General features: G+C 41.0%; 2 protein-coding genes across 4 annotated transcripts in view; one reads left to right on the top strand and one right to left on the bottom strand.

Moving 5' to 3' along the window:
- Positions 1-10,712, bottom strand: part of Rabl3 (RAB, member RAS oncogene family-like 3) — a 32,528-nt gene extending 21,816 nt beyond the window's left edge. Inside the window, exons 1-2 of one of the 2 annotated variants that reach the window (XR_384595.1) lie at positions 10,610-10,712; positions 8,632-8,723 (exon numbers count right to left, since the gene is read on the bottom strand). Coding sequence is in view for 1 of the 2 variants with exons in the window: in NM_001042499.1 (NP_001035964.1) it covers positions 8,632-8,723; positions 10,610-10,655 (138 nt within the window). In the remaining variant the exon portion in view is untranslated. The remainder of the gene's footprint in view (positions 1-8,631; positions 8,724-10,609) is intronic. The other variant, NM_001042499.1, reaches the window with a different exon arrangement.
- Positions 10,713-10,780: 68 nt separating this feature from the next.
- Gtf2e1 (general transcription factor II E, polypeptide 1 (alpha subunit)) overlaps positions 10,781-22,393 on the top strand; it is a 29,994-nt gene continuing 18,381 nt past the window's right edge. The window contains exons 1-2 of one of the 2 annotated variants that reach the window (NM_028812.4): positions 10,781-10,917; positions 14,377-14,849. In NM_028812.4, coding sequence (NP_083088.1) covers positions 14,402-14,849 — 448 coding nt within the window. In that variant the 5' untranslated portion in view covers positions 10,781-10,917; positions 14,377-14,401. Of the gene's footprint in view, positions 11,094-14,376; positions 14,850-22,393 lie in introns of both variants that reach the window. The other variant, NM_001355727.1, reaches the window with a different exon arrangement.

The following is a 22,393-nucleotide window of genomic DNA, read 5'->3' as shown; positions in this document are numbered from 1 at the left end:
ACTTTCATCTTCTCTATTTTTAGTTGGCTCTTATGATATCTAAACTGAGCTAAACAGGGTAACTGTGTACAAGAGTTCTGAAGAGCAGATATTCAGGAATCCACTTTAGTCCTAGAGATCTCCCTCTGGCAGGCTCAGTAACACAGACACTGCAGCTGTACTATAAACAGTCAGGGTTCTCCCAAGACATTCATCAGGCCTTTATACGCTTTAATCAGTTTTCTATGGGGAACAACGACTCACTCTAGTATAATAGTCATGATGTTTCTATGACAACTTTAGATTATACTTTCAAAATGCCTTTTACCTATGTTTCACTCAGGAAACAGGTCCCTCTTGGAGAAGGACGGCAGAGATCAACAATGTGCAGTAATACAAGCTAGGCCTCTTTCAGCCCTTACAAGCCTTATTCTTGAAGAACATAATTCAAGTCAGACTGGCTTTATCCAGCACCATAACGATTCCAGTAAGGCAGCCACACTATTGCATACGCTCTGTCTACTATAGCTTTTATTCTGGTTTCCCTTTGCACAGCTTCATGCTATCCAGAGGTCTTAGAACTATCTTATAGATTAAACAAAACAAAGCCAAGCCCTTATGGTTCAGCATGACTACAAGGGAACTCTTCTTATCTTGGTAACCCCCAAAGCAGAGATGTTTCTCAGAGAATTGCTGTTACTTCAGTAGGCCAGAGGTTTGAGAATTAGCGAGTTTGGCTGACATGCTCTAGGACTGACCCAAAATCATCAGGTTCCCTCCACATGAAGGGCCCTGCAGAGACAACGCCTGTTTTGGGATCTTTGCTGCTAGTTATACTCAGGACACTGTTTTCTTCCTTGAACACACATAGAGGAGGGGCTTCCCTGGATTCCTGTCCTCTTATTTCCTCCCTCCAAGAATTTCCACTTTCCTTCTGGAGTCTGACCTAATAATTACAAAAACCTGCTCCATCTCAGCCTCACTTTTCTGTATCAACAATAACTATATAACATATAACAATAACTATATAACATATCATAATAACTAGCTCTATCCTGACGAGACGACTCTAGGCCCTCTTAGATTCTGAAGAAATGACTCTGTATGCCCACTGAAGATTCTGAAGAAACGACTCTATGCCCGCTTAGATTCTGAAGAAACAACTCTATGCCCGCTTAGATGCTGTTTATTCTTTGACGATCTTATTTCTGTGTTGAAAATATGAAATGCTTTGCTTATCCCCAAAACTACTTTCAGTTAATTACTCTACCATTACCTACGAGATTTGTGTCCTTTGGAGTCTGGACTGCTATTTATACTCCCTTCTCTCTGTTCTTATTGCCAGTTGCTAGCAGGCTTTGGTGAGCATCTAGGGTAGCCACTGCACCTCTACATTCATCGGGAAAACTGATCTAGCACCCCACTTATCTCTACTTAAGTCACCTTAGATGGTTCTTAAAATGCAGATTCCTTGGGGCCAGGTATATCTCTAAATTAGAATATCCAGAACAAGATCAATTAAAGGACGAAATCTACCAGTCTGACCATTAAAATAAAATTTGTCTCTGTCCTACCTAGCAGGAGACACATTAGAAAGACATGACATTTAAACAGTTAAATGAAAGATGGAAAATTATGCAATACAGAAACACTAAAAATAGTTGTTTAAACCATTTCAGGATCAGAGAACTTAAACTTCAAGAAACAAACACTGCCAGACAGAAAACAGACACGTTGCAGTGATAAGAAGTTAAAAGCCGGGTGTGGTGGCGCACGCCTTTAGTCCCAGCACTCAGGAGGCAGAGGCAGGTGGATTTCTGAGTTCCGGGCCAGCCTGGTCTACAAAGTGAGACCCAGGACAGCCAGGGCTACAAAGAGAAACCCTGTCTCAAAAAACAAAAACAAACAAACAAACAAACAAACAAAAAAACAAAACCAAAACAAAAAAAGGTTAAATCCAGGGGCCAGTAAGACTACTCAGTAGGTAAAAGTACTTGTTGCATAGGTCTGAAAACTTGAGTTCAAACGCCCTGAAATCCTTCAGGCAAAATAAACAATCTCAGGGGCTGGAGAGATGGCTCTACAGATTCAATGCAATCCCCATCAAAATTCAACTCAATTCTTCCTAGAGTTAGAAAGAGCAATTTGCAAATTCATTTGGGAAAACAACAACAACAACAATAACAAAAACAAAAACAAAACAACCCAGGATACCTAAAACTATTCTCAATAAAAGAACTTCTGAGGGAATCACCATTCCTGACCTCAAGCTGTATTGCAGAGCAATAGTGATAAAAACTGCATGGTATTGGTACAGAGACAGGCAGGTAGATCAATGGAATAGAATTGGAGACCCAGAAATGAACCCGCACATCTATAATCACTTGATCTTTGACAAATGAGCTAAAACCATCCAGTAGAAAAAAGACAGCATTTTCAACAAATGGTGCTGGTTCAACTGGCAGTCAGCATATAGAAGAATGCAGATCGATCTATTCTTATCTCCTTTTACAAAGCTCGAGTCCAAGTGGATCAAGGACCTCCACATAAAACCAGATACACTGAAACTAATAGAAGAGAAAGTTGGGAAGAGCCTTGAACACATGGGCACAGGGGAAAATTTCCTGAACAGAACACCAATGCTCTAAGATCAACAATCGACAAATAAGACCTTATAAAATTCCAGCGCTTCTGTAAGGCAAAGGACACTGTCAATAAGACAAAATGGCAACCAAGAGATTGGGAAAAAAGTCTTTACCAATCCTATATCTGATAGAGGGCTAATATCCAATATATACAAAGAACTCAAGAAGTTACACTCCAGAAAACCAAATAACCCTATTAAAAATGGGGTAGAGACAAGGAGCTAAAGGGATCTACAACCCTATAGTTAGAACAACATTATGTACTAACCAGTACCCTGGAGCTCTTGACTCTAGCTGCATATGTATCAAAAGATGGCCTAGTCGGCCATCACTGGAAAGAGAGGCCCATTGGACTTGCAAACTTTATATGCCCCAGTACAGGGGAACGCCAGGGCCAAAAAAGTGGGAGTGGGTGGGTGGGAGGGTCGGGGGGAGGGTATGGGGGACTTTTGGGATAGCATTGGAAATGTAAATGAGGAAAATACCTAATTAAAAAAAAAGAAATTAAAAAAAAATGGGGTAGAGAGCTAAACAAGGAATTCTCAACTGAGGAATATCGAATGGCTGAGAAGCACCTAAAGAAATATTCAACATCCTTAGTCATCAGGGAAATGCAAATCAAAACAACCCTGAGATTCCACCTCACACCAGTCAGAATGGCTAAGATCAAAAATTCAGGTGACAGCAGATGCTGGAAAGGATGTGGAGAAAGAGGAACACTCCACCATTGCTGGTAGGATTGCAAGCTTGTATAACCACTCTGGAAATCAGTCTGGTGGTTCCTCATAGAAGCAGGAGGAGGGGGTTTCTGGAGGGGAAACTGGGAAAGGGGATAACATTTGAAATGTAAATAAAGAAACTATCTAATAAAGCAAAATTCAAAAGACAAAAAATAAAAAAACCAAAAACCAATCTCAAACTAGCATATAATATCAAAACAGGCAGAATTAAACAACAACAAAAGACAAATTGACACAAATAGTGAAAGATTTTAACATTTATTCCTTATAAATGATGAAACGGATAAAAAAAAGCAACCCAGCAGAGATAATTAAACAAAATGCTTACTAAGCTGGATGTAATGGTCAGCACACTGCACACAGTAATGACAGAGAATGCATGTGTGCTTTCTTTCTGACTTAGAAATGAGCTACTTAACAAATAATTAACAAAACCGACCCTAAAACAAGACATAAGGAAATCTCAGTCAACTTTAAAGGAAGGAATTATATAGTAGATATTCTCCGAGCACAGGGAATGTAAACTAGAAACCAGCAATTACAAGATCATCAACACTGTCAAATGTTTGGAAATTGGAAGCACATTTGAAATAACAAATGAGCCAAAGGAGAAATCACAATGGAAATTAGACAATATTTTGAATTGAATGATAACGAGGCAGCTGACACTGTGTTTAGACAGACGTTTGGGTGCCTCAGAGCTCTGTAAGAAGCTTGCAAGAAATCAATGAAGCAACTACTCATTTCAAGGAGGAGCTTGAGAAGGAGAGTAAATTAAATCTAAAGAGGCATTGGCTTTACTGTGAAAGACAAAACAAATACAGGGATGGAGAGACTGCTCAGCGGGTGAAGTCCTGGGCAAGCATGAGGGCCGGAGTTCCCTCTCCCAGCACCCGTGTTTTCAAAGCTGGGTGTGGCTGCATGCCCTCATAATCCCAAAAGTAGGGTAGGCAGAGACTGATGGCTTCCTGGGGTTTGCTGGCCAGACAGCCTAGCCCACTTGGTGAGCTCCAGGCCAAAGAGAGACCCTGTCTTAAAAGACAAGATGGATGGTTCCTGAGGACTGCCATGCAAGGTTAACTTCTGGCTTCCACATATAAGTTCCCATTTTCCCACGCCACCTTGCATATGTGCCTACACACATGTGCACATATACCCCCACCCCCTAAAAAACACAAAGCATAGAAAGAAAACAACAAACTGAAACTTGTCTTTGCTAGACCATGGCAAAACTGATCAAGAGAATAAAACTCAGGCTGGCTTGCTACTAACTCTAAGAACGTGAGTTCAATTTCCAGATCCCACACGGGCGGGCGGGGGAAGAAGAAAACACTCCGGCAACTGGTCCTCTGCCCTCCACATGTGTGCCATGTTACATATGCCCCATATATAAATATACATTTTAAAAGCAAGGCCATCAGTTACTTATACCAGAAGAAAAAGAAAGAAAAATAGAAAATCATCTATACTATAGATACTAACTCGCCTATAGATTTTATAGGATGTGCAGTAGTGGTTGTATTGTTGAATTGTCTCATTAAAAGCAACTAAGGCAGAGAAACAATGTTTATCAATTTGCTTGATATGAACAAATTCTTTTCCAAATACAAATCTCCAAAATTGACAAGGGAAGAAATGCCATCAATTTCTTGTTTTCTTTATTGAACTTAAAAACTTCTCTCATAGAATATCACTGGCTCAGTTAGTTTCACTTGTAAATTCAAATGATAAATAGCATCAATCTTATAAAGCTCTTTGGAAGAACAGGTTGGCACAGTATCAAAACCCCACAAAGAAATAGAAAAAGGTCACGTAATAGGCTAATACTTCTCATGAATTTGGGTGCAAATATCTGAAAAAATCCTAGATAACTGATTCTAGATCCTAGAACACTGTTCTAGATTAATATGTCAAGACCAGCTTGGAGAGGACAGGGCTGGAGAGATGGCTCGGGGTTAAGAGCTCACACTAGCTGCTCTCCCAAAGGACCTGGGCTTGGTTCTCAGTCCCCACAGAGCCGAGGACAGCAGGCTGTAACTCCAGTTCATGTGCTACATAGCTATAAAATATAGGTAAAACACCCTAGACAAATAAAAGTAAGTGTATAAAAGGATCTAAGAGAGACACATGCACACACAGAGAGACAGAGACAGACAGACAGACAGACAGACAGAGAGAAAAGCTTGGATTTAGTGCAGGATGGCAAGGTGTGTTTAATGTATAAAATCAAGAAACAGAGTAAAGCAGGAAAATAATGATTATTATGAAGGCAGAATAAATAAAATTCAATAGCCATTTAGGATACAAACTCTCATCAATAAACTAGTACAGGAAACTTTTAAAATGATACATATGTACAAGAAATTCTACATGTGGGCTAGGATATAACTCAGTGGTAAGGTGCTCTTTGGTTTGCACAAATCCCTAAAACCACACACAAATATAAATATAGACTCTGTGCTTAAAAACTTCCCCTGGGATTGGGAATGAAAGACAGATAATTCTTACAGGCGCACCTATTCTAAAACGTCCTGGATATGAGCCACTTTAATAAGACATAGTGAAAGTGCACAAGACAGAAGGTGATCTCATGAACCTACCTGGCCCTGGGTGGGGACAGGGATACAGGCTGGGCTAGGATAGAAGGAGGGGCGGAAAACTATGTCAAAGCTAGGTACGATGTAATTTTCTTCTCTCTTATAAATGATAGAAGTAGGCCTCAGGAGGTATATTGATTAGTTTAAGGTAACTCTTTAAGTAGAAAGGCAATTGATCCAGGATCTAAGTTTCTTTCTAATGTGCTGTGATCTTTCACAGGAAGGGAGTTAGTAAAGTCTAAAGAAAGGGTTGTCAGAACCTGTCACTGGGTCTCTCAAACCTTAACAAAACTGCATTTGAATTCATTGCTTAAACCTGGTTTTCTTGCGTAGCTGAGAATGTAAAAACACAGTAAGCTAAAATGATACAGTCCATTTCTACTTCAAACTCAAAGAAATGCTATAAAAATATTTTGAGAGGGAGGAAGGAGAGAAGGAGAGAGAGAGAGAACATAAACTAGTGAGAGAGAAAGAAAAAGGAAGGGAAATGTCTAGATGTTGGAAATGAAGAAACATTGTGGAGAGGACATGGATACAGACAGCTTCAAGCAAGTGCCTGGAGTCTCACTGCTGTACAGGAATAGCGGACTCATTTTCCAGCTTTTAAGGATGTGTGGGCGAGTGATAAGGACCCTACTGCCATTTTCATCTTGAAATGGGAACCCTTGATGAGCTCCTCAGTTAGGGGAGGAGGAGGCTATAAGAACTGTCCCCAGAGGTCAGGGACTGTGGGTGGGCTGCTGCAGAATAGATAGAAGATATGTATGAAATGGAAGCCTCAGGCCCCAGTGGTTGGAAGCCATGAGGCTCAGATGCCACAGGGATGCTGAGATAGAAACTTTGAGTGCCATTGAAATTGCTAGAGCTCTGGCAGCAACAAAGGCAAAAGGAAACAAGGATCCTTGCACAGAATAGCACACAAGGCTTCCATAAAGAGGCACGTGGGTTCCTTAGAAAAATGTGGACATAGAGCTGGGAAGATGGCTACTGGCTAAGAGCACCGGCTAGTCTTTCAAAGGACCTGGGTTCTCTTCCCAGAATCCACACAGGGCAGCTCCATGGTAACTCCAGTCCCAGGGGATCTAGCATCTTCTTCTGGCCCCTGTAGGCACTGCACACATGTGGTAAACAGACATACATTTGAACAAACGTTGATGCACATAAAAAAATCTATAAAGGATAGAACATTTTCCAAGAATTACAAATCATACAAGATGTACTTCTATATAAAGTAGAATAACTTATATAACAAATAGGATGTTTATCCTCAAAAAACAAACTATAATCTAAAAGAAACTACAAAATGACTGTGAAAAACACATTAATTAAAAATGAAATCCACAATGAAAAATAAGATTTTGAAAAACTTGAATACTGATAAAAAAGTTGTTACTGAATTTAATGTATATTATTTGAAAAACAGAGTCTATATATTAACATATTAAGCACAGTTGAGAGATGTTTAGTCAACTGGAAGGCAGGTATAAATGCATATTGCAGAAGGCAGTGAGAAAAATGAAGAAAAAAAAGGATATATGAGGATGGAGTTCAAAGTTAAAAACAACAAATCCACTAGAAAATCAATAGGAATGGGTGGAGGGAATGAAGACAGACAGACAGACAGACAGAGGAGAGGGCATCCTGAGCAGGACTTCTGAGTAGAAGACTGAGGTAGACCAAGACATAGGTTAGGTTAGCATTACGGCAAAACAGTACACACACACACACACACACACACACACACACACACACACACACAATCTCTTAAAAGCAGCTGGAGAAAAGAAATTCCCTTAAGAGGGAATAATAACTAATTGAATAGAAAAATTTTAATCAGTATATCAGAGCCTACACCACACAGCATCAAAGGACAGAGGAAAACAGCTGGTAATATCACTATCACTTCTTAATTTGTCCCCATTTCCTTTGTTTACTGTGTGTGTGTTTGTGGGAGTGCACGTGCCAGGGCATACATATGAAAGCCAGAGGACAGCTTGCTGGAGTTGGTTCTTGTTTCCACCATGTGAATCGGTAGGAACTGAACTTGGGTCCTTAGCCTCAACAGCAAGGGTGTTGACCTGGTGAGTTGTTCTAACAAGGCCCTGTACTTGTTCTTAATTCAGTGGTAAGAAAACGTGCCAACAGATGACAGACTTGCCCAGAATTAAACATTATGACTTAATTTAGTGGAAACTCTATCGAGTACCTAACTGTGACACAGAACAGACAGTCTACTCAAGGCTCTGGAAGTTTTTTCCTTTACATGGTATGACTAGGCCCAAATTTGCAGTCTTAGAGTTACAGCTTTAGGCAGAACTATTTATGGAAGATACTAACTTTATTATTTATGGAGGATATTAACATTATCACTCCAAATCTAGTGTTTAAAATAAAAGCCTGTGCAAACAGACAACTGGGCTCACGTGTTACTTTCGCTTCTCACGAGTTGAATGAATTTGGTTGTTATTTACTCCTCTATGACTGAGTTTCTGTGTTTGTATTTCACAGTTTAAGAAAGATGAAACAAGGAATGACAGTACTGACACACAGTGGGAGCTAAATCAATCCCAGTTATTAGTGTTAATTTTAATTAAGTCCTATAAATTAATCACGGGATCTGAAGGACTTATGCTTAGTATGACTAAGGAAAAACTAAACAAGAACACGCACTCTGATATCCACCGAGCAGCCCACAGTCCATGACGGATTTCCTAACACTTGATTGTGGCACAGAAGATGGACGAGTGAAGATTTCCCAACACCTGTAAAGATACAAGGTCTCTTTAGTCAGCTGAACATGGAACCCTAAATGGGACATTTATACCACCTCTTCCAAGCCAGGGAACATCTAACAAATTGTTTGAATACCTCCCGTGACAGGATCCATGATGCCATGCTACCATACTCAAAGGACTTTGGTGCCTACATGTAGGTCTGAAAAAAGCAGCTAACCACATGGTCCCAGACTTATCCTCTGAATGACGATGATGGTAATTCCACTTGCTTTCCTTCATCATGCCTATTAATTTTGAAGCAATGCTTCACCCCCTTTTAGATCTATTGGGCTCAGGCAATCTTTTCATTAACACTAAAGGGCACCTCTTCAAGAGCTAGGTGGAGAGGAAAGAGATGAGTCTTCTATTTTCATGGCTATGAGTCTTTTATTTGCGGGTGTGGAGTCACTCATTCATTTACCTGGCTGTTGTTAATTGTATCAAACACTTGGGAAATCTCTTTGTTGTGCAATGTTATATATAGACCTATCATTAATATTTACTTTTTATTATAAAAACTCTATTACCAAAAACTGAGAAAGTATAAAAAAAAAAAAACCAAACAACAACATCACCTTAGAGCACTATTGCCAGCCATATGACTTTCTCTATTATACCATGTTGTTATTGTGATCATATACAAAGTGTACTTAAAAACAAACAAAAGAACCGCATGGGGCTCAGTGCTTGCCCTACAAGCATGAGAACCCGAGTTGTGTTCACAGAACTGACACACAGCAGCCAGGCAAAGAGGCACACGTCTCTAATGTCAGTGCTGGGGAGGCAGAGAGAGGCAATCCCTGATGTTTGTTGGCCTGACAGCCTTAGCCTAGGGGCTCCAGGCCAAGGGGAGAGCTTGTCTTAAAGAAGGTCGGCGGCTGTAGTGGCTATTCTTGGTTGTCAGCTGGACTATATCTGGAATGAACTACAATCCAGAATTGGAGGGCTCACTGTGATCCTGATCTCGTGGCTGGGAGATTCAAGTTTCTGACCTGGATCTTGAGGCATAGTGGCTATGAATCCCAGGAGACTAAGACAAGGAGATCTCTGAGTTCAAGGTCATCTGGGACAAAGCAAGTCCCAGCACCAGGCAGGGAGGCCTACACCTTTAATCTGGGCTACACCTTCTGCTGGAGACCTACTTAAGGACATTGGAAGGAGGAAGATTCTTCTTCGTTTGCTTGCCTTGTGGGACTGAGCAACTGCTAGATCCTTGGACTTCCATTCACAGCTGCTGCTGACCATTGTTGGGGAGTTGGGCTACAGACCGTAGGTCATCAACAAATTCCCTTACTATAAGAAACTACCCATAAGTTCTGTGACTCTAGAGGACCCTGACTAATACAGTGGCAGAGGCAGGTGTATCTCTTCATTTTAGGCCTGCCTTGTTTATATAGTGAGTTTTAGACTAGCCTGATATACATAGCTAGTTCTACGTTAGTCAGGACTACTTAGTGAGACCATGTCTTACCCCACACCCACTCCCCAGCAACAAAGCTTGCAGTGGAAGAACTGGAATGTTTTTTGTGGCTCCTGGTAGGAGCTCTCCCCTCTCTGGAACCAAAACTTCTAGGCCAGCAGAACCTAGGGTTGTGGGGACAGGAAGCAAAAATTTTCCTAGAGGGTCACTAGGAGTGATAGTGAGTGGAACTAGTCCCTTTTCCACCCATAGACTCCGCGCCCCCCACCTCCCGCCACGCCACCACGTCGACAAAAGGAGCAAAGTCCTCTGGGAAGTGTAGTTTTAAGGTCTTGAAAGGAATTTCAGCTGTCGACCTAAGCGCTAGGCAGCTGGGGGGGTAAACAGCGAAGAGAGAGCGGTGTCGGGAAGCTCGGGCGTGTTGGTAGTCCCAGACGTGGGTTAAGCGGCTCACCTGAGTCTCCCAACACCAGAACCTTCACCCGATCCAGGGACGCCATCTTGCCACGATTTCCTTGAGGTTGACGCCCGTTCCTGGATTCTCACCAATCAGCGCAGGGCTTGTGGGCAGGGCAAATCATCTCATTGGTCGGTCAGAGCGTGACTGATCGAAAGCTTCGGGGTGCGGATTAGCGGGCGGTTTCCAAACCGGTCGCAGGAATTAGGCGTTCGTCCTTGTCTCGCAAGTGGCGTGGGCTGGCTGAAGCCGGTAGTTGAGGTGCTGAGGGCGGCTGTAGTGGGAGTGTTCGAGCATCCACTTGGGTAAACCTCATTCTCCCGTCCTTGTTCCCGGTTTCTGACCTGGCGTGGCATTTCATGGTTTCTTCTATCCGTCCCCTTCCTTGTCTAGTCCCCTCTCCTCGGCCACCTCTTGCTTTGGTCCTCTTCTTAGTCTTCTAAAGAACCATTGCCCCGGAGCGGCCCATGTGCGACCTCGGGTAGGACGGGCTTGGCGGCGTCGAGTGTGGCCCGGGAAGCCCCTGGGCGCGTCTGAGGGACTGTGGGGTCTCGGGGTCTGGACATGTCTGAACACAGCTGGTGGAGGGCACCTCGGTCCGGAGCTGTCTCCGTCGTAGGACGAAGGAATGGAGAGTTCGTAAAATACAGTAACAGAAAACTGTAGAGGCTCTGTAGGATCCACGTTCTTCTAGAACTTGGGAAGTAGTATTTAAAAATAGTCTAACTAAAAGGGCTTCCTGCACCCACTTTGTGTTTTTTTTTTAAATCCCTTTTCATCCAGCATAGTTTTTTCAAAAATCACAAGTTTAATGTAGTAGCTCCTTGCTTAAAGCAATTACAAGTTAAATTTAAAAAGAAAAAAAAAAGATGGCTTATAGCGCTCATTATTGGGATGCAGGTGTGAAACAAGTGATTTGTGTGGAAGCTGGCAGGATGGATATGCTACAAGAACACGTGCCCAGAGGATGTATTGAAAGTTCAGGTATCTCAGTAGAATATGCTAGGCGCTAGCATTAATGAACAAGAGGCCTTCGAAGTAGAAACTGTACAAATTCTGAGGAAATGCGAGGGAGAGTGTTGGATGCCACTGTTGGGGATTTGAGAAGGCCAGGAAACATTACCCAAAGCCTAACTACAGTAGGAGAAAGGTTTGGGCTTAGCTTTGAGGACTGAGGGTGGATATGAGGATGACTTTGCTAAAAAAGCAGAGTGGTTTGAACTTTTGATTCTCCCAGTTCCACACCAGGGGCACAGTGGTCCTTAAAAGTTTTTACAACTAGAATCTAGGTCTGGACTGGGTAAGGTGACGTTGGGAGATGAGATGCCTGATTACTGTGAAGAGAAGAAGATAAATGAAGACCACTAGCTACCACACCAAGAAGCCTCCACAGACAGAGAAGTTACTTAAGTGTCACCTGCCATAGAGACTAGCTAATATAGGAACATGGTCTGACTTTGGCCATTTACTTCCAATCTGCAAGAGGAGTAGGCAGTTGGGATTTATAGGCACCCAAGATTTTTAAATGTCGACAACCAATTCATAAAGTTGTTGAAAACGTTCTGTATGGGCTGTCAGTTTTAGAACTTGATTTAAGGAGCTTTAAGAAGCCCAGAGATTGAATACTCTTGATTTATCTTAATTGGGGATGTGGGGAAGGAGCAAAGCCCTGTGTGAGAAAGGCTCTTTAATTATTTTATATGTGAAGAAATGAAGGCTGTGGATTTTCTGGGGCTAACACTAAGAAGCTGACCTGGGATTTCCAAGCTTCAAACTATTGGCTGGAAGAGTATTGATAACGTCCCTTTGTACTGATTTTCAGGACACCCAGAGGAGTATCAGACAGAGGAAACAGGCTGAACAGCAAGTACTAGTCCTCTCCATGCAGGATGTTCATTTGAAGGATACAAAATGGTCATGGCCATGGGACAGATTAGAGCAATGATCAGGGACTTGTTGCACATTAGAGTAATCTAAAGGCATTTTAAAAGTAGCTGCGTTCCTAATCTGGCCCTTCTATAGTAACTGAAACAGAACTCTTGGAAATGGGGCCCAGTGTTAGTAGACTTAAAAATGTTGCCTAGGTGATTGCTTTACAGTCAGGGTTGAGAACCAATGGTCTGGAGCATACAGTGTCTGAGGTGGGACAGAGGAGAGCAAAGCAATGGAAAGGAAGTCAGAAAACAATAGGCTGTGCTGGCGTCCATCTGTCCTTAGGCATTTTGCGTGTTTCTGAGGCCATTATGTCCTATTCTGTCAGCTGCTGAGCATGCAGAAAGCAAAATGTGGTTCTTAGTACACTGTGTAGGTGAAATTGGAAAAGCGACCAAAATGTATCTGGTACTGTGCTTGGGATTCTGAGGTGGCAGTGAACCCAGACCTATTTAAATATCTAGGGTGACAAAGGCTTTGGGGTTGCCAGGTTTAGACTAGTAAGTCCAGGTGTTGCCTTGTTTTCTCTGTGTATGTTCAGTACTACAGTGCTGTATCTACAGTGCTCTGCCTGGTGTTGTTTAAAGTATATGTTGTAACTAACTTTCTTTCTATTTTTCCTTTATTATAGATATGACCTTATAACATACTTGTGTACACTGATTATTTAGGATATATTGCAGATATTACAACATTTCTTACAGAATGAAGCATTACATCTGATAGGGTTGGCTACTTCAGAGTTCAAATTAAAAGTTCAGTTGAAACTGATATTAATGACAATATAACTTCTTAGAAATAGTTCAGGGGGATGTCTATTAAAAGTTTCCTATATCTTACAGAAATCTGAAGTATAGTCAGCGTGAATAGGCTGGCTAGTTTCAGTATGGATCATACTGAAGTTACATGAAAGCTAGCCTAGCTAATAAGTCCTTTTAGGCCCCCACTGAACATTTTCACTAATCACAAGCACCACGTTTCCTTTGGAGTAAAGCGTAGCTTGAACTTAAGGACTTTTCAGGCTCCTACAGCACACAAACAGCTCGTCTGACTGGGGTCCAGGTGCTGTGCCGCGTGAGAGACTTGAGAGGACAACTCAGGCCTGTGGCCTGGACCTTATATGCAGTCAGCTTCTGCTCTGCTCTTCAAGGGACCCACTATTTAAGGGTGTCTTACTTCATCTCCCTCCATTTTTTAAAATATAAAAGGTGCTTACTTAATGATCAGATAGGACTTAAAAGTTGGTAATGCACTTTGAGCTTAGCATTAATTTCTTTCAATTATTGCAGTCCTTAATTTTGTCAACACCCCCCCTGGCTGGCAGTTACTTAGGTATTTGTGTGTGTGTGTGTGTGTGTGTGTGTGTGTGTGGTGTGTGAGATCATTGTGAAAGTTGTGACTATGTAAAACATTCTTGAATCTTAGCAGGAAAGTTTTACTGAAGAGAAATGAAATCTAGGGTAATTGCTAGGACCCTCTGGATTCCCAGCCATTTTTAGAGAACATGCCATTAAGAACTGTGAGCACTCCCAGAGCTTTCTTTGTTTCTCTTTGTGAAATAAAGTGGGGCTGATATATTATTGTCAGAAATAACAGATATTTTGGAATCAAGCATATTGTTGAACCTTAAAATAACTATATCAAGTATTTTAGGTGTACTATAGAGGAAAATCCTGAATTTCTGTTAAATGCTTATGTGCTAGAAGTCTTTTAAAGCCATGTTTGAATGCTTTTGTGGCACTTTAAAAATAATGACAGTAAGAGGCTGTTATAGAATTGTAAAATTATTATGTCCTCATGCCTACTAATCCCCTCCCCTCAATCCAATGTAGTTGAAGGTGAAGCTTCCTGTTGAAGATGGCAGACCCAGATGTTCTCACTGAAGTTCCGGCGGCATTGAAGCGGCTAGCCAAGTATGTCATCCGGGGCTTTTATGGCATTGAGCACGTGTTGGCCTTGGACATCTTGATCCGGAACCCCTGTGTAAAAGAAGAGGACATGCTGGAGCTGCTCAAGTTTGATCGGAAGCAACTTCGATCCGTTTTGAATAATTTAAAGGGAGACAAGTTCATCAAATGCAGAATGAGGGTAGAGACTGCTGCAGATGGGAAGACCACCCGCCATAACTACTACTTCATCAATTACCGCACTCTTGTTAATGTAGTGAAATATAAGCTGGACCACATGAGAAGAAGGATTGAAACAGATGAGAGAAATTCCACCAATCGGGCTTCCTTCAAATGTCCTGTCTGCTGCAGCACTTTCACTGACCTAGAAGCCAATCAACTGTTTGATCCCATGACAGGTGAGACCTTCCCAGATGATGAATCAAAGTAAGATGTGTACCCTTTTTTAATTTCAGTTGTTCTAAATTGTAAGCCAATTGTAGACTTTCTAGGAGTGCGAATCGGCATGCAGTCTTTTGCAGGCTGTCTTCCTTCAGAAGGTTACTTATCCATGGAGTTTTCTCACTAATGGCTCTCCTGAGTTCCCCCCTCCCCCGTCCCAGATTTTATTTACTGTGGCAGCCTGATCTGAAGGTGAGTTCTCTACTTTGTGGTTCTTCTGACTTTACTTGTGACCTCATTCTTAAGCAACTTCTTTTGGTGTCTGTCTATTTATGTCAGTCACCGACAGAGCAGCTCATAAGCATATCACACATAATGTGCTTGAGAGTTGCTAGTGGACATGCATTGTGCTGTTAGGAGTGTGTAACTAGGATGCGTGATCTGCGTTTGGGGAAGGTCTCTAGAAGAAGGACTAGGTGAGACCCAAAAGATGAAATGAGAATTAGCCAGATCAAATAAGAGGGGAACCCTTTTTAACTTAACAAATGGATCAATAGTACAAATCAATTAGTGGAAAAGAATTATTAACAACATACATAATTTGCCTCATTTAGTCAGATACTTTATTTTTAAGAATTTTCATTAGAAGTTTTGAACCATGTTTTCCAAAAATACAGAATATATGACATTAACACAAGAAACTTAAAGGGCTGGGCTAAATGGTTAATTTCAAGCTAAGCATGAGACAAGTTTTGTCATATACTTGGTGGAACAGTTTTGTCTTATTACCTTGCTTTATCTAGGAGAGGGGTTTTGGTTTTGGTTTGGTTGTTGTCCTTTTGCTTTTTGAGACATGGTCTCTCCGTGTTACTCAGACTGGAACTTACTTGAACTCAATGTTGACCTTGAACTCCTATTGATCCTTCTGCTCAAAGTCTCCAGAATGCTATGATTATGGCTCCCCTGCCTTGCCTAGTACATTGGTTATTTTTGTTACTGTGGTAAAACAGCATGCCCAGTACTGACTGGTGAAAGGAAAAGTTTATTTTGGTTAACAGTTCGAGAGGGAGAGCCCATAATGGTGGAGAAGGCATGGTGGCAGGCGGTTGGAACAGCAAGCTAAGATATATCTTCATTTACATGAAACTGGGGCAATTAGCTATAGGTGGACTGATGTTATAAACTCTCAAAAGTCTGACCCCAGAGACATCCTTCTCTGGCAAGGTTTCACATCTTAAAGGCTAACCTCCCCAAATTATACTGTCAACAGCCTATGGGGACATTTCTCATTCAAAAGCCCACACCTAATTAGGAGAAATCTTATTTATTTATTTATTTATTTATTTTGGTTTTTTTTTTCAAGCTAGAGTCTACACTATAGTCCAAGATGACCAAGAGCCAATTATGTTACTCAGGCTGGCCTTGAGCTCTTGGTAATCAATTCTACCTCAGGCCCCCTAATATAAGTATGAAGTAGGGTGCTTGGCTGCGAGACCTTGACCATAAGAAAATCTTAATTACCAGGCTGGGTGTAACCATTGTTTGATTATACCAAAGGAATTAGAGTGAGGAACTAGTTGTAATCAACACATAGCCTTTGGAAAGGCTGGCCTGCTTTACATGGAGAGATAGAGTTTATTAGAACCAAGGCCTTGAGATAGGGTAAAGGCATGACAAGATTTTTCTCAGAAAGCAGTCTGAAGCTGAAGCAAGTGTGTTGTAGTCAGTCTGAACAAAGACTGCATTTTCAGTATGAGGTTGATAGTCAGCATGAGTGTGGGAAGAGCGGGTGTGGGAGCGCAAGAAAAGTCACTCCCTTAACCGACGGTGTCATCCAGAGCAACGCTCTGCAGCTTGTGCTAAAGGTCAGGTGGGACCATTCTGCTCGTGGTGCAGCCTGACTTACCATAGCTGGAAATCTGCAATCAGTTAAAGACTTTGAGTGCACTTGCCATCTGATAGTAATGTGGCTTTTATTGGGCTTTACCAAAGGACAAGATTGTGCTGATTGGTTGATAGTAGGCCCCAGTCTACTTGTTAATTCACAGATAATAAGCATTTTTTAATCCTTAAACTTAATACCCCCCATTCTTCCTTTCTCTGTATATCCTCTTTAGAAATTCTTGGTCCCACCCCGCCTCCTTCCTGTTTTGCTTAGTTTTATCTCTTCTACCTTTCTTATGGAGAAAACGGGAAGTAAATGTTAGCAGATTGCAGTGTCCTTATTCTGATAATGTTTATGCACTGTTTAAATTTGAATACCTCTTTCAGTCTCCTGCACAGCTCAAAGTTATCCTATTTTCAAGTTGATACTGGAGGGTCATGATGCCTCTAGTATCATGATAAGTCTAGTGATAGATAGAATCAAAGGCCTTCTTTGGTTTGTTTGTGTTTTGAGAAAGGGACTCAGGTAGCTCTGTCTGGCCTTGAACTTGCTATGTAGCTGAGGATGACCTTGAATTCCTGCTCCTTCTGCCTCTACCTAGGTCCTAGGTCAGTGGTTCTCCATCTTTCTAAAGCTGTGACCCTATAATCAGCTCCTTATGTTGTGGTGACCCCCAACCATGAAATTTTGTTACTACTTCACAACTGTGATTTTGCTACTGTTATGAATCATAATGTAAATATCTGATCTGCAGGATATCTGCAGCCACGGGTTGAGAAGCACTGTTTTAGTCCTGTGTCATTCACTAGCTAAGCGAGGGCCATGCTGAGCTTCTGTTTCTGTTTCTTCCTCAGAGGTTCTTGGGTTGAACCGTGGTCTATTTTAGCCATCAGGGAACCTTCAGTAATTGGATTTGGAGCCTCTCATATTGCTTTACTTTTCATAAAAAGTTCTTAACTCAAAATGTATGGGCAGCTGTTTGCCAGTGAACAAAAGGATGAACTCCTAGGTGAACTCTCCAGGAGCATGGGGAGGTCTGGACTCAGTGAGTGGTAGGATTATTTTATTAAGTCACGTATAGGCCAAGGATTTCCTACTCCAGTATCATTTTTCTCTACCCCTCTCTCCCTTTCCTACAGGTTTGTAGATTTTCTCCACTTATGCTTTGCCTTTGGTCTTTCTGACTCCACTGTACCTGTGGATGTTTGGTATATGTAGACCTTTTTTTTTTTTAATTTCATTTGGAGTAGCTTTCAATATGGCCAACAATTAACTGGCAGCACAACTTGGTCATCACACGGTTCATGTTTGAGAACTGTGCAGTGCAGTTGCCACAAAAAAAAAAAAAAAAAAAAGGAAAAAACCCAACCCCAAAAATCAAAACCCTAAAGATGTTTTAAGTAAATTTATGATTTTTTTTTTTGGATTGCATTCATAGTTAGCATATGGCTAGTGGGCTGGAGATTGGACAAGCCTCGGTAGTCTTTGCCCACCAGTTCTGGGTTTCAGAAGTTTAATCAGACAAAAATAGCTGTTTCAGTTCCAGAAATATGGGGAGGTTATATAATTAAAACAGACATGACATGAAATCTCTCAGAGCAGCAGAATAGCATCTTGTGGTTCCTAAGTGCATGGTTCAGATTTAGCAAGCTTTCTAACAATGTAAGTAGACTTAGTATTTCCATCCTGACACTCTCTGCCACATGTGATGCAGCTAATGGCACTTCTGAGTTAAGTTTAGCAATGTGTGTTAGTCTCTTTTTATATGTTAGGGTTAGATGGAGTGGAAATAGCTTTCTGTTTTCCATTTTAATTTAAAAATATGCACCCATAATTTCAGAGAAAAATTTCAAGAAGAAAAAAAGAAATCACCAACAAAACCACTGGCCTTTTTATATATTACCTATATTTATTATTGTAGCTTAGAATATTTTTGGTCTCTTGGTTCCTTAAGGTACCATATTCTTGGTTCTTTTGATAGTGTTCAGATATAGTTAATAGTCTGGCTTCCCTGCTACATGAGAGTTCTTTGATTTCCACACCCTCCCCCCTACCCTTTGTAAATATGATGCATTGTATTCTTTTGTATATATTGTATTTTATTCTTGCTTAAATTTTTTTCATTAAGATTATTGCTAATAGAATGTAGTTTTGTGGCATCTAAAATGTGTATGTGGCACTGTGGTTTTACTGTAAGTGGAATAAAATTCTCTAGTGTTAGAATGAGAAATGTGTTGGAAGCCTTGATTCCTGATTATTACAATAGTATTACTGATTAGCAGAGACCACCAAAACCCATTTTAAATAAACTTTGAGATGGGGGTATTAGAAATTCTTAAAGGAATACATATATGTAATAAGATCTTTTTTGTTTGTTTGTTTGTTTGTTTGTTTGGTTGGTTGGTTGGTTGGTTGGTTTTTTCGAGACAGGGTTTCTCTGTGTAGCCCTGGCTGTCCTGGAACTCACTCTGTAGACCAGGCTGGCCTCGAACTCAGAAATCCACCTGCCTCTGCCTCCCAAGTGCTGGGATCAAAGGCGTGCGCTACCACCGCCCAGCATGTAATAAGATCTTAACATCAACAATTAGAGATGATATAGTTAAGTCATCAAACGATGTGCATCTAGGTGCCACACATGCATATGTTGTACTGTTGGAGGTGGAAGATCTACAAAGGAATATTACAAGTTTAGGGATGTAAAGACTGCTAGGATGTTCTCCACAAAATATCAGAGAGGTGTGTCGTTGCCTTTTGTGGAGGTTAGCTTATTTTCTGTGCTTCCCTGGAAAAATATAGTCGATTTTAAAATTAGCGTGAAGAAGTGTTAACTAGCTAAATAAAATCTTTAGTTATATAACTCAAAAATAGCCAACAGTAATTGAGGATAGTGGTTCACACTTGTAATCTCGGATCTCAGAAGGCCAAGATAGGATGACGGTTGTAAGTTCAAGGCTAGCCTGAACTAGTAAGTTCCAGGCCATCCTAGGCTAAAGAGTAAGAGTCTGTCTCAAAGTCAGCAATGGGAATAGACCTCTCTTGATGAGTTAGGAGTAATTGAGAATGTTCGAGTAAACTTGACATCGAAACTGTTAGATGATCTGTGAGACTTGCTGATGTGTTAATGTTTGCCTTGACACATTAAAGATGGGACAGGTTACTTTGCTCAGTCTTCATCTCTTCCTGCTTGGAGCAGGAGATGGAGGTCTTGTAATCAGTGTTTGCCGTCCCTGCCATGAAAGCACAAACTCAGATGACATCTAGGATTGTTTGCTTAATTCCCGAGTCCTTCTTAGAAATCATCCCCAAGTGGTATTAATTAGAGAATTATGTCAACAAGCTACTGATTAGAAGAAAGGAAGGGATGGGAGAGAATATTTGCTGCAGTGTGAGGACTTGCGTTCAAATCCCAGGTCCCCTTGTGAAAGCTGGTGCTGGCTGCGCTTGTTTGCAGCTTCAACTAGTGTGCTAGGGCAAAGGCCAGGGACCTTGCAGGCCAGCCAGCCAGCATAGCCTAAACAGCAAACTGTTGGTTCAGTAATAGCGCCTCAAGGGAATAAAGCAGTGACGGAGAAGACTATCCAGTGACCTTTTCTCTCATCAGTGTAAATGTGGGTGTGTCTACCTGCACATGCGCACTTGCACACATATACGTACACCATATACATAAGCACACACACAAAAGTTATGGAAATATGGTAAACAGCAATATTCCAAACTTTAGATTTTTTATTTTAAAATTCTGTTCTATTTTTTAAATGATTTATTTATTTTTAATTCTCTCTCTCTCTCTCTTGCTCACTCACTCTCACTCTGTGTGTGTGTGTGTGTGTGTGTGTGTGTGTGTGTGTGTGTCTCGGAGGATATGTGCAAAAGGAGCTATCAGTGCCTCCAGAGTTGGGAGTTACAGGGGGTTCTAAGCTACCTAGTGGTATGGAAGCTGGCAAACCAAACTAGCCTCTGCAGAAGCAGCAACTGCTCTCAAGCTCTGAACCATCACCCCAGCCCCTCAGCTCTACCTTTGGTCTTTTGTTGTCTTGTCTGCCTGTTTGTTTTGAGACAGGGTCTCACTATGTAGCTTTGGCTGACCTGCTGTGTAGACCAGGCCTGCCTCTACCTATTGAGAGCTGAGATTGAAGTCATACGTGACCACACCTGGCTTTTGATCTTGACAGTTTGAGAGCTCTGTTTAGGGTTTTTTTTTTTTTTTTTTTGTATGTTGATAACTAACATGTGAAGAGTTGCTTTTTGGTTTTGATTCTGACATAATATTCAGTTGATTATTGTCTTTCAAATATGCCAAAACCTCAGACTTTCTGCCTGCCTACTACATTTTGAGATGAATTTGATTGAGCCTGATTTAGAAACGTGTTGGGAGCTTTGGCAGTCATCTAAGTACCATAGTTTATGTTGTCAGTTTTTTAATTTGTCCTCCAGGCATGCTGCATTTCCCCCTCTCTATAATGAGTTCCAGAACCTAGGAATAATTGTTGGTGAGACTAGCTAAATGTCCATTTGAGGGAGGACCAAAGCTGGCTTCCTTGATAAAATCACTCTGCTGGTAGGCATTGTATTTTGTATATCATCAGTATATTTAATATTTCCTCGGTTTAAAAAAAAAAAGCTAAACCTGTCTTATCTTGGCCTTTTATATATACATTTATTTCTTCATGTTGTACAATGAATTGTTAAGGGATGAACTAATTTGTTTTTATGATAGGTACAGTCATGAAATATATAACTGTTGCTGTCATGTTTGTTAGATATCATCTATTTTCTAATATCCAGTTAAACTGAAGCCATTTGCATTAGGAAAGTAGTTTGGAAATTGGACAGAATAAAATGTGACTTTTTGAGATTTCAATATTTACTTAATATTTTGATATATGTATCCTCCTAAGTGAACTCTTGAATTTAAAGCCTGTAACTGTGACGAAGTGAGAGGGTAAGCGCTATGAAGAAGTAGGTGGCAGCTGATGACTCTTAAGGAGCACATCAGGTCATGGCAATTGTTCTTTCAGAGTGCTCCCGATCTTCCTTCCATACTCAGAAAAGTCAGTCCTACACGGAGGCCTTGCAGATTTGGGACTATTTCTCCCTCTGTCCCATATTCACAGCAGCCATCTTATTTTAATCTTATGAGTAGTGGGGATGGGTTTGCTTGCCTTTTTGTAAGAGCCATCCTTACTGCCCAAATACCTATGTGACTTTCTCCCCTTTTTTACTTCTTTGAAGTGTCCCTTGAGTTCCTTGTATAAGAAATGAAATAATATCCTAGTTCCTTCACTGTTTTTTCTCTATCTTCCTTCCTTTTTTCATAATACTTAAGTTATTTCAATAATATATATTATCTATCTATCTATCTATCTATCTATCTATCTATTTGATCTTGAGTGCCAGGAATAGTGCGGAATAGGATTGGGTAGATTAAGAAAGCATAGTGTGGAAAGGTGTGGGGACCTCAGACCTACTGTTTTTGGTTGAAGTTTATGTGCAGTAGTTATGTGATCTTCTTGTCCAGCCTTGAGGATGGGGCTGTGTAATGACTCATGACAGCACTGCATTTTATCAAAGCAGCTGGACCTATTTTGATTTTTAAATTTAATCTCTTTATTTTATTATTTTTTAATTTAACCTATGAGGGGGAAAGATGGTTAAGTGCTATCCAAGTTTGATGGA

Source organism: Mus musculus, chromosome 16, assembly GCF_000001635.26.
Source record: "Mus musculus strain C57BL/6J chromosome 16, GRCm38.p6 C57BL/6J".
NCBI classification, from domain to species: Eukaryota; Metazoa; Chordata; class Mammalia; order Rodentia; family Muridae; genus Mus; species Mus musculus.
The sequence above is the reverse complement of the archived record's forward strand: the minus strand, read 5'-3'. Positions and strand labels throughout refer to the sequence as shown.